General features: G+C 43.3%; 1 protein-coding gene across 3 annotated transcripts in view; it reads left to right on the top strand.

Annotated features, from left to right (window-relative positions):
* The first annotated feature begins 4288 nt into the window (after window positions 1–4288).
* Window positions 4289–12565, top strand: part of LOC141126649 (ecto-ADP-ribosyltransferase 5-like) — a 92829-nt gene continuing 84552 nt past the window's right edge. Inside the window, exons 1-2 of one of the 3 annotated variants that reach the window (XM_073612590.1) lie at window positions 4289–4317; window positions 7278–7367. Coding sequence is in view for 2 of the 3 variants with exons in the window: in XM_073612588.1 (XP_073468689.1) it covers window positions 7213–7367 (155 nt within the window). In the remaining variant the exon portion in view is untranslated. Of the gene's footprint in view, window positions 4318–7081; window positions 7368–12565 lie in introns of those variants that run through there. The other 2 variants (XM_073612588.1, XM_073612589.1) reach the window with 2 other exon arrangements.

Raw genomic sequence — 12565 nt, 5'->3', positions numbered from 1 at the left:
AGTGGAGCCGAAAGTGAACAAGAGCCGTCGGAAAGAGCCGAGGACCGGCTCTGTGTATTTCGGAGCCGGCGGCGCCATTTTCAAATCGCGGTCGGCGATTTTTAAGTTTTGACAGCTCGGGATCGCATGGTATCGGCGTATAACACGCACCTGCGACTTTCCCCTGATTTTAAGGGGAAAAAAGTGCGTGTTATACGCCGATAAATACGGTATATATACACACAATATTCCAGTGTGGCTGTACGAGTGAGTACGATTAGTACAGATCAGACTGGATTTCTCGGTCACCCTCTGCCCCTATTAGAGACACAGGGTGACTTAGACATGGAGGTGCATGGGGAGCTGAAACAAAGTTTTCCCAACCACCCCAAAGGATTCTGGGTTCCAAGGCCCACCCACCCAAAGTGACTCCTTTACATCTCTCCCCTTTCGGCAGCAGACTAACACAGGAGGAGACCCCAGACGGGTTGACTCTGAAGTTAGTCAGTAGATCCAGTCCCCCAATGCCGGTACCCACACAGTACCCCACATAAATTGTCCCAAACAGAGCATTACTCACCCAGCCAACCTCTGCCTCTCCCAGAGAACATATTTCAACCGCTGGGGAGAGGTCTGCACTGGCCCTTCTCCCTGGAGTCCTTTCAGCCACTGGAGAGAAGACAGGGTGGCTGAGCTCACTCCGTCATGCTGTTGGGGATCTGGGCCGACTGCCCAGGCTCCCTGGAACTCCACAGTTGTTGCCAGTGCTGGGCAGAGGTTGGTAGAACTCTGTCCTGTTGCCAGCACTTCTGCTGGGGACTCCACACCATCCGTTTTGGCTAACCGTTGGGGCAAGAGGGTGGATTCCTCCACTCCCAAACTGTGTAGCTGCCATTGGGGAGGTGAGCCGGCTGCTTCCTCTTCCTTTCCCTCATCTGGCTGCTGGGACAACATGTCTCTGGTACTGTCTCCCACGTGCATGGATCTTTGCTGGGGAGGAAAGACTGCTTCCTCCACCCTGGCCGACTGTTGGGGAGAAGGGATGGGTGAACGATTCGGCCCGAGCATAAGTTCGGGCCGAACTTTGGTTGTTCGGACATTCTGCAGACAGCGAACAATATGCGGTGTTCTGAGCAAATTTTAAAGGCTTATATGCAAGTTATTGTCATAAAAAGTGTTTGGGGACCTGGGTCCTGCCCCAGGGGACATGGATCATTGCAAATTTTTTTTTTAAAAACGACCGTTTTTTCGGGAGCGGTGATTTTTTTAATGCTTAAAGTGAAACAATAAAAGTTAAATATTCCTTTAAATATCATACCTGGGGGGTGTCTATAGTATGCCTGTAAAGTGGCACATTTTTCCCGTGTTTAGAACAGTCCCTGCACAAAATGACATTTCTAAAGGAAAAATTGTCACTGAAAACTGATCGCGGCTGTAATGAATTGTCGGGTTTCGGCAATATAGATGAAACTGGACCACCCAGTCCATTACCAGGCCCTTTGGGTCTGGTATGAATATTAAGGGGAACCCCGCATCCAAAATTAAAAATATTTTTTTAATTCAAAGAGAAAATGGGGTGCCAAGCCATGAAGAGCCTTATGGGGATCTTAACCACTTGCTTACTTTGCTCTTTTACTCGCTTCCCGCCCAGGCCAATTATCAACTCTCAGCGCTGCCACACTTTGAATGACAATTGCATGGGCATACAGCACTGTACCCAAACAAAATTTTTTAGCATTTGTTTTTTTTCATAGAAATAGAGCACTGGTGGGTACTGATGAGGCAGCACTGATGGGCAACAATGATAAGGAGGCACAGATTGGCAGCACTGGTGGGCACACATTGGCAGCACTGATAATCAGAACACTGATAATCAGTGCCCTGATTATCAGTGTACATGTCCCTTTTAGAAAAGCCGGGTTATCGGCTCTCTTCTCCTCTCCTCATGTGGTCAGCATGAGGAAAGAAGTGCCAATCCCCAGCTTCTATTTACATCCATGATTAGCTATGATTGGACACAGCTGATCCCGTGGGTGGTAAAGAGCCGCTGATTGGCTCTTTACCTCAATCTGTGATCAGCAGTGTCCTCCAGGCAACAGGCGCGCGCAATCGTGGGAGGCCATCATATGACGTCTCCCAGAACTAGCCATCTGCGCTGTAGCTGTCATTCGGCTATAACGTGGTCAGCAAGTGGTTAAAGTCTATGTGAAACCTGATGGGAATCCAGTGCACAGACTCCAGGATAGGGGTAATAGGATCATTTGTACCAAAACTAGTTAGGATTCTGGCTGCAGAATTTTTAACATATGGAAGTCCATTAATATTGGATTTAGATACACCAGCTTGCAGAGCATTGCAATAGTCAAGTTGGGAGAACACAAGTGTATGGGTCGGCTTTTCAGCTACAGCATATGATAGCCTAGAACGCCATCCAGCAATGACTCTCCAGTGTAATAATAGCATAAGACGCAGCCCAGCAATTTTTTCTAAATAGACACAACATGGGGAAATATGCATGGATTGCAGATACAGTCAGGTCCATAAATATTGGGACATCTACACAATTCTAATCTTTTTGGCTCTATACACCACCACAATAGATTTGAAATGAAACAAACAAGATGTGCTTTAACTGCGGACTTTCAGCTTTAATTTGAGGGTATTTACATCCAAATCAGGTGACTGATGTAGGAATTACAACAGTTTGTATATGTGCCTCCCACTTTTTAAGGGACCAAAAGTAAGGGGACAATTATCCCATTTACAAGGAGCAGATAAAGGTTCAGAGTTCATTTCAAGTGTGTTATTTGCATTTGGAATCTGTTGCTGTCAACTCTCAATATGAGATCCAAAGAGCTGTCACTATCAGTGAAGAAAGCCATCATTAGGCTGAAAAAACAAAACAAACCCATCAGAGAGATAGCAAAAACATTAGGTGTGGCCAAATCAACTGTTTGGAACATCCTTAAAAAGAAAGAATGCACTGGTGAGCTCAGCAACACCAAAAAACCGGGAAGACCACGAAAACAACTGTGGTGGATGACCGAAGAATTCTTTCCCTGGTGAAGAAAACACCTTTCACAACAGTTGGCCAGATCAAGAACACTCTCCAGGAGGTAGGTGTATGTGTGTCAAAGTCAACAATCAAGAGAAGACTTCACCAGAGTGAATACAGAGGGTTCACCACAAGATGTAAACCATTGGTGAGCCTCAAGAACAGGAAGGCCAGATTAGAGTTTGCCAAACAACATCTAAAAAAGCCTTCACAGTTCTGGAACAACATCCTATGGACAGATGAGACCAAGATCAACTTGTACCAGAGTGATGGGAAGAGAAGAGTATGGAGAAGGAAAGGAACTGCTCATGATCCAAAACATACCACCTCATCAGTGAAGCATGGTGGTGGTAGTGTCATGGCGTGGGCATGTATAACTGCCAACAGAACTGGTTCTCTTGTATTTATTGATGATGTGACTGCTGACAAACGCAGCAGGATGAATTCTGAAGTGTTTTGGGCAATATTATCTGCTCATATTCAGCAAAATGCTTCAGAACTCATTGGACGGCGCTTCACAGTGCAGATGGACAATGACCCGAAGCATACTGCGAAAGCAACCAAAGAGTTTTTTAAGGGAAAGAAGTGGAATATTATGCAATGGCCAAGTCAATCACCTGTCCTGACTCCGATTGAGCATGCATTTCACTTGGTGAAGACAAATCTGAAGGGAAAATGCCCCAAGAACAAGCAGGAACTGAAGACAGTTGCAGTAGAGGCCTGGCAGAGCATCACCAGGGATGAAACCCAGCGTCTGGTGATGTCTATGCGTTCCAGACTTCAGGCTGTAATTGACTGCAAAGGATTTGCAACCAAGTATTAAAAAGTGAAAGTTTGATGGATGATTGTTAATCTGTCCCATTACTTTTGGTCCCTTAAAAAGTGGGAAGCACATATACAAACTGTTGTAATTCTTACACCGTTCACCTGATTTGGATGTAAATACCCTCAAATTAAAGCTGAGAGTCTGCAGTTAAAGTACATCTTGTTCATTTAATTTCAAATCCATTGGTGTATAGAGCCAAAAAGATTAGAATTGTGTCGATGTCCCAATAATTATGGACCTGACTGTATGTACTGAATATGTTATTTTTTTTTTATTCTGCTTAAAAATTTTGGGGAAAAAGAAAAAACCTGTAATAATGTTTGGTCTGTAGTTGGGTGGGGTGCTCTATGCAGCTGTGTCATATTGAAAGTAAAAGTGACCAGCCTGATGTACTGTATATAAAAACCACAGCCAGGGACCAGAGGACACAATCTGCAGTGAAGACACAGATCACCAGGTAAGGGAATTGTCTAATTTTTCACTCATTGTATTCCTATAGACTTCTGCAGAGAGGCTGATATCACCCTTCACACTCAGTATAACCAGATGTCAGTTGCTACAGATATTCAGGGTCGGCATAGGTGTGTGCAACCTATTGCATTAGGGTGTGCACCCCAAATGTATTAAAAACATGGACAGTGTTAGTAGGGCAGTGGACAGTGGCAGTAGAGCAGAGGTTGGTGTCAGTAGGGCAATAGACAGTGTCAGTAGTTTTTTATTTTTATTATATTTTTTTAATTTTTTATTTTTTTTTAGGAGCCCCGTTCGGGGGGCATTGGTGCAATAGCAGCAGGGGGAATCAGCGCCTCTCAAGGTGATTAGGGTGTGCCCTGGCACACACGGCACACCCCCTGCGCACGCCTATGAGGGTCGGCAATATACAAAAATATGCATGTGTAGAAAATAAAATAAAAAATAAATTGCACAACGTTGTGTGCCCTTTTAAGTCTGATCCAATGTTGTGCCATTTGCAGGCAAGAAAACCATCTGCAAATTATATTTGGAACATGGAGCATGTAAAAAAATAAATAAATAAAAGTTCAATTTTGCTTTTACTGTAACATTTTGTAAAAATTTAAACATAAAACAGATGGCATGCCCATGCATTCATAACCCATCTTGTTCAGATTGGACTGTATCAAACATACCCACCCACTGACAGCGCGGGAGTAGAGGAGAGCCAATAAGTGGCTTTCCTGACAAGGGGAGAAGAGAATTCCAAGATCTATGGGTGGGTGGGACTTTAAAAGTGGCCAAGAACAACATTTTTTATCAAAAATATATTTATTTTAACACATATAAAGAGACTTCAATTAAGAAGCAATAAGGAACTACATCAATAAAGAATAAAGAAATTCTATTACATAGTGGTATACAGACACATGTAGGCTAAATTAGGATGAACCCAACGTTTTCGGCCTGTTGCCCTTCTTCAGGGAATTTTTAATATCCCAGGCCCGGCGTCTGTTTTAAAAAATATATATACATATAAAGAATCATTTAGTAATTTCGTAAATAGATTTATATACAGACAATATCAAAAAATATATATGAGTTTATCATCTTTGTAAATTTCAAGACCATTTAGAGTTTGCGCATAGAGATACAGAAAATGTACATATGTTATATATCACACAAAGAAAGACGTACCAGGAGATAATGTATATCCGCATAAACAGGTGGTGACTAGTTCTTGTAAAAAGAATTTGTACTGGCAAAAGGAAGCTGCTCATGTATAACCCCAAGGCACCCACATCAAATAATCCCCCAGTGAAGGTCCACAAATAAAAAAAAAGGGCTTCAATCAGATCTGAAGATCTGGATGGAGTAAAAAAATGCATAGACGTAATGTGAGCAAAAAGAGTATAAGTCATATAGCCATACAATATAAAAAAATCCCCCTATACAGGATAGTATGTACCTAAAAATAGGGTAAGTCAGGAGTGTCACCGCACAGGATGGGCACATCCAATGTGTAAAGACAGGCTCAGGGAATATATAGTATAATAAATTCCCAACTAGAGCTGTATTGCCTATAATGGTACATATAGGTGAATGTTTAGTAAATCAGCCAGCGGATCAGAGCAATGTGGATTAATACAAAAGTATCCGAAATTGTCAGAGCTTACCTCAATGGATGTAGAGCCATGTATTGTGCGGGTGATCAGAGCCGCCGCAGCTGTGTTTGCATGCTGCGGACGGCTCTGATAAATACCCCTTGACAGGTGCGCATGCGCAACGCAAAAATGGCATCACGCGTATGTACGACAGCGTCCCGAAAGGTCACTGAGCATGCGCAGGGCCCATGAAGTGTGGACCAACTGTCCCCAAAGCGCAGAACACCGCCCCACAGAAAAGTGACAGGGCACTGCACAAGGGGGACACCGGCGCACAACTAAGCAGAGAGATCACGGCCAAAGCTCGATAGAGCCAGATCGTGTCCAACTACTTAGGAAAAACGGAGGATATCAGCGCTAAATAGCCCCTGGGAGAGGCTCCGCTGGTGCAGGTAACTTTTGGCTTGGTTTATTCAAAAATGTTGACAAAACAATGTTTTTCATTTTAAACGGCGATAGTGTCGTTTTTACTTTTTTAGCAAGTTTTATGTTTTATTCCTTGTTTTGTCAACATTTTTGAATAAACCAAGCCAAAAGTTACTTGCACCAGCGGAGCCTCTCCCTGTGTTTTCTTTTTTTGGCATTTAAATATCAATTTTGTGCTGGATTCGGGGGGGCTATCACTATCTGCCCTATGAGAGGAGATCCCGGGATAAGATCGTGGGAGACATCCACGGCTGTTGTTGGCTGGCTGCTCAGGAAAGAATCCGATGCTTTGGCTCATCGGTGTCCTCCGGAGTATCCCTGCGGTTGTCTATCCACATCCAAGCCTGTTTTGAACCCCCTGAACAAGGGCGGTCACAGGCTTTTTGGTAAGCCTTCACTCTATCTATCTGGTGGTGGGCAAACACTGAAAAGTGGAGATACATCCCTGAATCTGCATTGAATGTCCATATAATGAACACACCTTTGGACGTTTATGATTTCACTCACTTTTATATAGCTTGTGTGTTTTTGTGTCTTTAAAGCTAACACTTTGGAGTACTTTATATATTGTTCTATCACGAATGTTTTTTTTGTTACTATGTTTTGCTATATTACTGTAGTAGAATTTACCACCATATATTTATGTCAGCTAGTCTAAAAACATTTATCACTATATATTTATATTAGTAAGTCCAGCGCTGCACTTTTTGGAGTTGTATTTGTTTTTGGTGCCCTTATATCGGGGTTACAGTGCATAGCAGCAGGACCATTTTTTCCAAATTTTTTTCACATTTTCACTTATACTTTTTATGCACCTAGCGCAATTCTTTTCTTTTATTTTTGTTGTGTATTTAAGATATATTATTGTTGACAGGTTTTTATATGTTTTTTTATTCTTCCCATCCACCGGAGGAAAAGCTCTCCAAAAATGGACGAAAACTAACCATGTCGTTCAAGCCTGGGGGTAATGTAGCATTTAAATTTATTATCCAGCGAGTTTCACGTTGCAGCAGGATCCTATTCCAGTCATCCCCTCGGGCACTGAGATGTATTCTATCCAAAATTAGGAATTTTATTTTGGGGGATTTTGCTGTAATTGACATCTCTGACATGTCTGCCAAATTGAGAGGTCAGGAGCTGATTTTTTCATGCTTAAAATATGTCTATAAGCCCTTTTATGAAATTCTTGTTTGGTTTTACCAATGTAAAAAGATCCACACTGGCATAGCAACATGTAAACAACTCCAGCTGTTTTGCAATTAGCAAAGTGTGCCGGCTTGAAATTCTCACCGTTGGGCAATTGAATGTTTTTGTCGGTGTACATATAGTTACATAGTTACATAGTTACATAGTTAGTCAGGTTGAAAAAAGACACAAGTCCATCCAGTTCAACCATAAAAAAAAAAAAAAAAAAAAAAAATTGTACAATCCAATATACCCAATACTATACCCAGAGTTGATCCAGAGGAAGGCAAAAAACCCCAGCAGAGCATGCTCCAATTTGCTACAGCAGGGGAAAAAATTCCTTCCTGATCCCCCAAGAGGCAATCGGATTTTCCCTGGATCAACTTTACCTATAAATGTCAGTACCCAGTTATATTATGTACACTTAGGAAAGTATCCAGGCCTTTCTTAAAGCAATCTACTGAGCTGGCCAGAACCACCTCTGGAGGGAGTCTATTCCACATTTTCACAGCTCTTATGCCCCGTACACACGGTCGGATTTTCCGATGGACAATGTCCGATCGGAGCGTGTTGTCGGAAATTCCGACCGTGTGTGGGCGCCATCGGACATTTTCCATCGGATTTTCCGACACACAAAGTTGGACAGCAGGAGATAAAATTTTCCGACAACAAAATCCGATCCCGTCAATTCCGACCGTGTGTGGCCTGTTCCGACGCACAAAGTGCCACGCATGCTCTGAAGAAATTTCGACACGGGACAGCTCGTTCTGGTAAACTTAGCGTTCGCAATGGATACAGCACTTTCGTCACGCTGCAATGTAAAAAATGGTTTAATACAGCGCACTCTCTTCTTCTTTATAATGTGACAAGAATTAAGTGGTTTTGCTGCTCATATTCACACACACTTCTCACAAAGTTTTATTTATGTTTTTTTAGTGGGATTCCCTCAATATATTGTTATTAGTTGTCACATCTGACAGTTTTATATTTTTTTTATATTTTTTTTTTGTTTTTTAAGCCTTTTTTTTTCTTTAATGTTTGGATTTTCTCCAAGGCTGATCTTTGTTCAATGTTATTTTTATTTTTACTCCCGAATATTTTTGTGTGTGCTTTGTGTGTCAAGTTACCCCAACACCATTGATATCTTTTATTATTTAATCTCCATGAGATTTTTTGTTGTTGGTGTCCCTTGTTCATTTCACATTGTATATTTGCAATGTACCTGAATCCTCACAAACCAACTGTCATTTTTGAAGTAAAACACATAGGAGAGTAGAATTCAAAACAAAAATCCTTTATTAAGGTATCAGAACCAAACAAAGAGGAAGGCAACACTGGATCAACAGCAGAAATTAGTGAAGCCTGGGACCCCCACGGCAGACATCAATTCTTCAACATCAAAATTGGTGGCCTGAGGAGTCCATATATAAGGGAGGGCAGTCTGGTCCGGGATTCACAGAGACTCGGATAGCAGCAGATGACATCTATGTCCCCAGGCTGTGGTACCACAAGAGGCTGCATCTTTTGGCCGACCAGACTGGATCCAGGGCAATCACTCTCTGGTCTTCCTTTCACACTTCCTTCCGGGCTGTGGCTGTGCAGTAGGAGATGTGGCAGGAGGAGGAGTAGGACCTGGAGGAGGAGGAGGACTGGGAGGACCTGGAGGAGGAGGAGGACTGGGAGGACCTGGAGGAGGACTGGGAGGACCTGGAGGAGAGGGAGGAGGAGGAGGAGGACCATCCCAAAGCTGTGTGTGAGGTGTAAGTTGTCCCCTCACACCTTTCTCCAGAGCCTCTGAAATGAGGGCCTGACACCTGGCTTGTTGGCCCTCCTCCATCCTCTGCATTTTATAGGCAATGAATGCCGCAAGGTTCTCCTGCCTGGTGTGTGGTGCTCCCAGGACCTCTGTAGCCCTCCAAAAAAATCTGATAGCCGCCTCCTCTAGGCTACTCCTCCTGCTGCCACTTTCTGTTTTCAGGGTGGGTGGAGGGACCTGCAGATCAGCCACCTCCTGGCTGAGACTTCCCTGTGTATGAAAAAGGGACATGGTTTTAGTTTTTGCATCATCAATCACAATCCTAAATTAGTACTCCCAACTAACATCTAGTTCACATCATTGATTGGACAAGCAGAAATATTTAGAGGAATGCTATACCTGGCTCAATCTGGGCTCCTCCACATGTGGCCTGGAAGGCCCAGGTTGGGCGTCAGAAGCCTCAGCCGGGGGGGAAGGAAGTGTGGAAGGAAGACTGGAGAGGGATGGCCTGGGTTCAGTCTGGCCTGCCAGAAAGTGCAGCCTGTCGTAGTACAACATCCTGGGGACATAGATGTCATCTGCTGCTCCGGATCTCTGTGAATCCAGGACTTTCTTGCGCTCCCTCAGATATGTGCTCCTCAGGCAACCAATTAAGATCTTTAAATAGGTGATGTCTGCCGTGGGGATCACCTGCTTCACAATTTCACACAATTGCACCAGTGCTGCCTTCCTCTTTGCTTGGTTCTTGAAATGGGGGTGGGTAATCTCCCACAGACAGGGCAGCTCACTTAGCATATCAATGAATAGTGCCATGAAGTCAGTATCTCTCATTAAGAAATCCATGTTCACTGCAAGACACAACACAAGACAAAGCCTAATGTCAGACAAAACTCTCCTAATCTTGTTACAATATAGTCCTCAATCTAGAAGCAGTATAGGCCCAAGTTTGTCTCTTACCTTCGTTCTTACGATCGGCGCGTCCAATGCTCCTTCCTCCGCTCACAGATCGTACGTAATACGCACGCGTGTTACGCTTTATAGACACTGCGCATGTGTGTAACTCCGCCCGCCCCTGACGTTCTTTCTATTCTATTCCCCGCCCCTTTTCATTCGGCGCAGTGGGGGAAGAGCATGATGGCGGAGTCACACCAGGTGCGTGCTAATTGTAGCAACGAGGAGGAGGAGGAAAGCCCGGATCCAGGCACGTCCCGATCCAGAAGGAGACGTTTTAAGGCCACAAATATGTCGTTTGGGGAGATGTTGGAGATGGTCGACATCATGAAGAAGTCCGACTATGATGGCAAATATGGGCCTTACCCCAACCCGAACATCCGAAAGGCCAAGATCATGGCGAAAGTGGTCAGGAGTCTCGAGCGGAATTTCGGGGTCCGAAGATCAAAAGATCATCTCAGGAAGCGGTGGTCGGACCTGAAGTTGAGAGAGCCAGAGCAGTACCGAAAGATCCGGAGAGTGCTGCAAAAAAGTAAGTAGTTGTGCTGTGTTTATATTCTTTCTGGCTTTATTCCGTTCGTTCTGCTCCATATGCTTTTATTAATTGTAACGTTTAAAAAGGTCAACTTTAATGTTCATGGGCCCATTATTCGTTCGTATCAAACATTTTTCGTTCGGCCTCTAGAACACCATTGTTTAGGCCATATGCATTCTCCCACATTTTTTTGGGGCCTACTTGGATGCCAAATATTTGTTTAGGTAGATGGGTTTGTTACTAGAATGAAATGCAAACTAGATTGTGTGTAAGGAGAGGACACTGAGCAGCTGTTTTCACATCTGGACACTGGAGCACTAGTGTGGGACACAAGAACACCATTTTTATTAGGGGGGCCACACAGGTGCTCCAGTGTATACTATAGGGGGGGCTACATCTGTGAAGCTTGTACCAAACAGGTAAAGTATTACAGCTTGACAAAGGACAATAAAAAAAAGACATCTTTGAACTCGGCTAAAATAGACAATTGTACCCCACTTCCAAGCAATGTTTCCTATTTCTATAGTTCTGCCATCAAATATCTGTGTGCTAAGTATACCATTTTTGTTTTACATAGGGGAGAAAAGACTCGGACACCCCTCATCCCAGGAGAACACAGACCCCCCCCCTCTGGAAGAAGGGGAACTACCCCAAACCCAAGATGCTGAGCAGGAGGAAGAAGAAGATGTAGTGGAGATTGGCACCACAAGAGGTGAGTGTCTGCGACCACAGACTCAGGTAAAAGAGATGGCTGGTGGCAGATTTTTGAGACCTTTTTTTTTGTTCTTTATCTCTTTTTAGGTGATTGTGATGTTGTGGATCCAGAACGCTTTACTTCTGAAAGTGCCCAGATACTGATAGGGGAGATCATGGGGTGTAATCTCCAATTGCAAAACATCCAGCAACAAATACGTGATGTTATTACAAAAAATAATAACATCATTGATGTTTTGGGGCGAATTTAAACCCCACAAAATGACCGGTTTTCAGTATTTTCAATTTTAACAATGTTTTGAAAAGCCAAATTTGGAGGATGCACACAGTGTGCCAACATATGCTATCTGCCATCACGGGAGATCAATGGACGCGTTTTGGGGGGGCAACCCCTTCCTCAATTATAAAGTAGCGTTGAGGAAGGACTTGCTCCCCCAAAACACGTCCCTTGATCCCCCCTGATGGCAGATAGCACATGTTGACATTCGTAAATTGGTGTGCATCTTCCAAATTTGGCTTCTCCAGGGGTGAGTTCCCCCCATCTGAACGCTATATCAAACCCAGTTCCTAAATACTGATGTCTGATATAGCCTTCAGGTTTTACCTAATGTGAACTTTGTAAGTTCTAGTTTTTTGGCTTTCTTGTTGGTTTTACACAGGCCTGTTTTATCTGAAATGGATATTTTGATTATTCATTATACTACAAACATGTTGGTTTGTTTTAAAAACCTTTGGTAAATGCACATTTTGATTGTGCAGGTATAAAAAAGTGCCTTACTCAAGAATGTGTGGATTATTGTCTCAACACTACAACAACACTTTTGGGGTGATGTAATTGTTGTTTTATGCACAAATGGGGGTTATTTCCTAAGGGCAAATACACTTTGCACTACAAGTGCAGGTTCAGTGCAGTTGCAAGTGCACTTGAAGTGAAATGTGTTTTTGCATTTAGGAAGTACCAGCCAACACTGTTTTTTATAAGGTTACCCAATCACGACATTTTCTGCACTCAACACATTTC

The sequence above is a fragment of the Aquarana catesbeiana genome, linkage group LG02 (assembly GCF_042186555.1).
Source record: "Aquarana catesbeiana isolate 2022-GZ linkage group LG02, ASM4218655v1, whole genome shotgun sequence".
Classification (NCBI taxonomy): Eukaryota; Metazoa; Chordata; class Amphibia; order Anura; family Ranidae; genus Aquarana; species Aquarana catesbeiana.
Note: the sequence above shows the minus strand (reverse complement) of the source record. Positions and strands in the feature narration are given on the sequence as shown.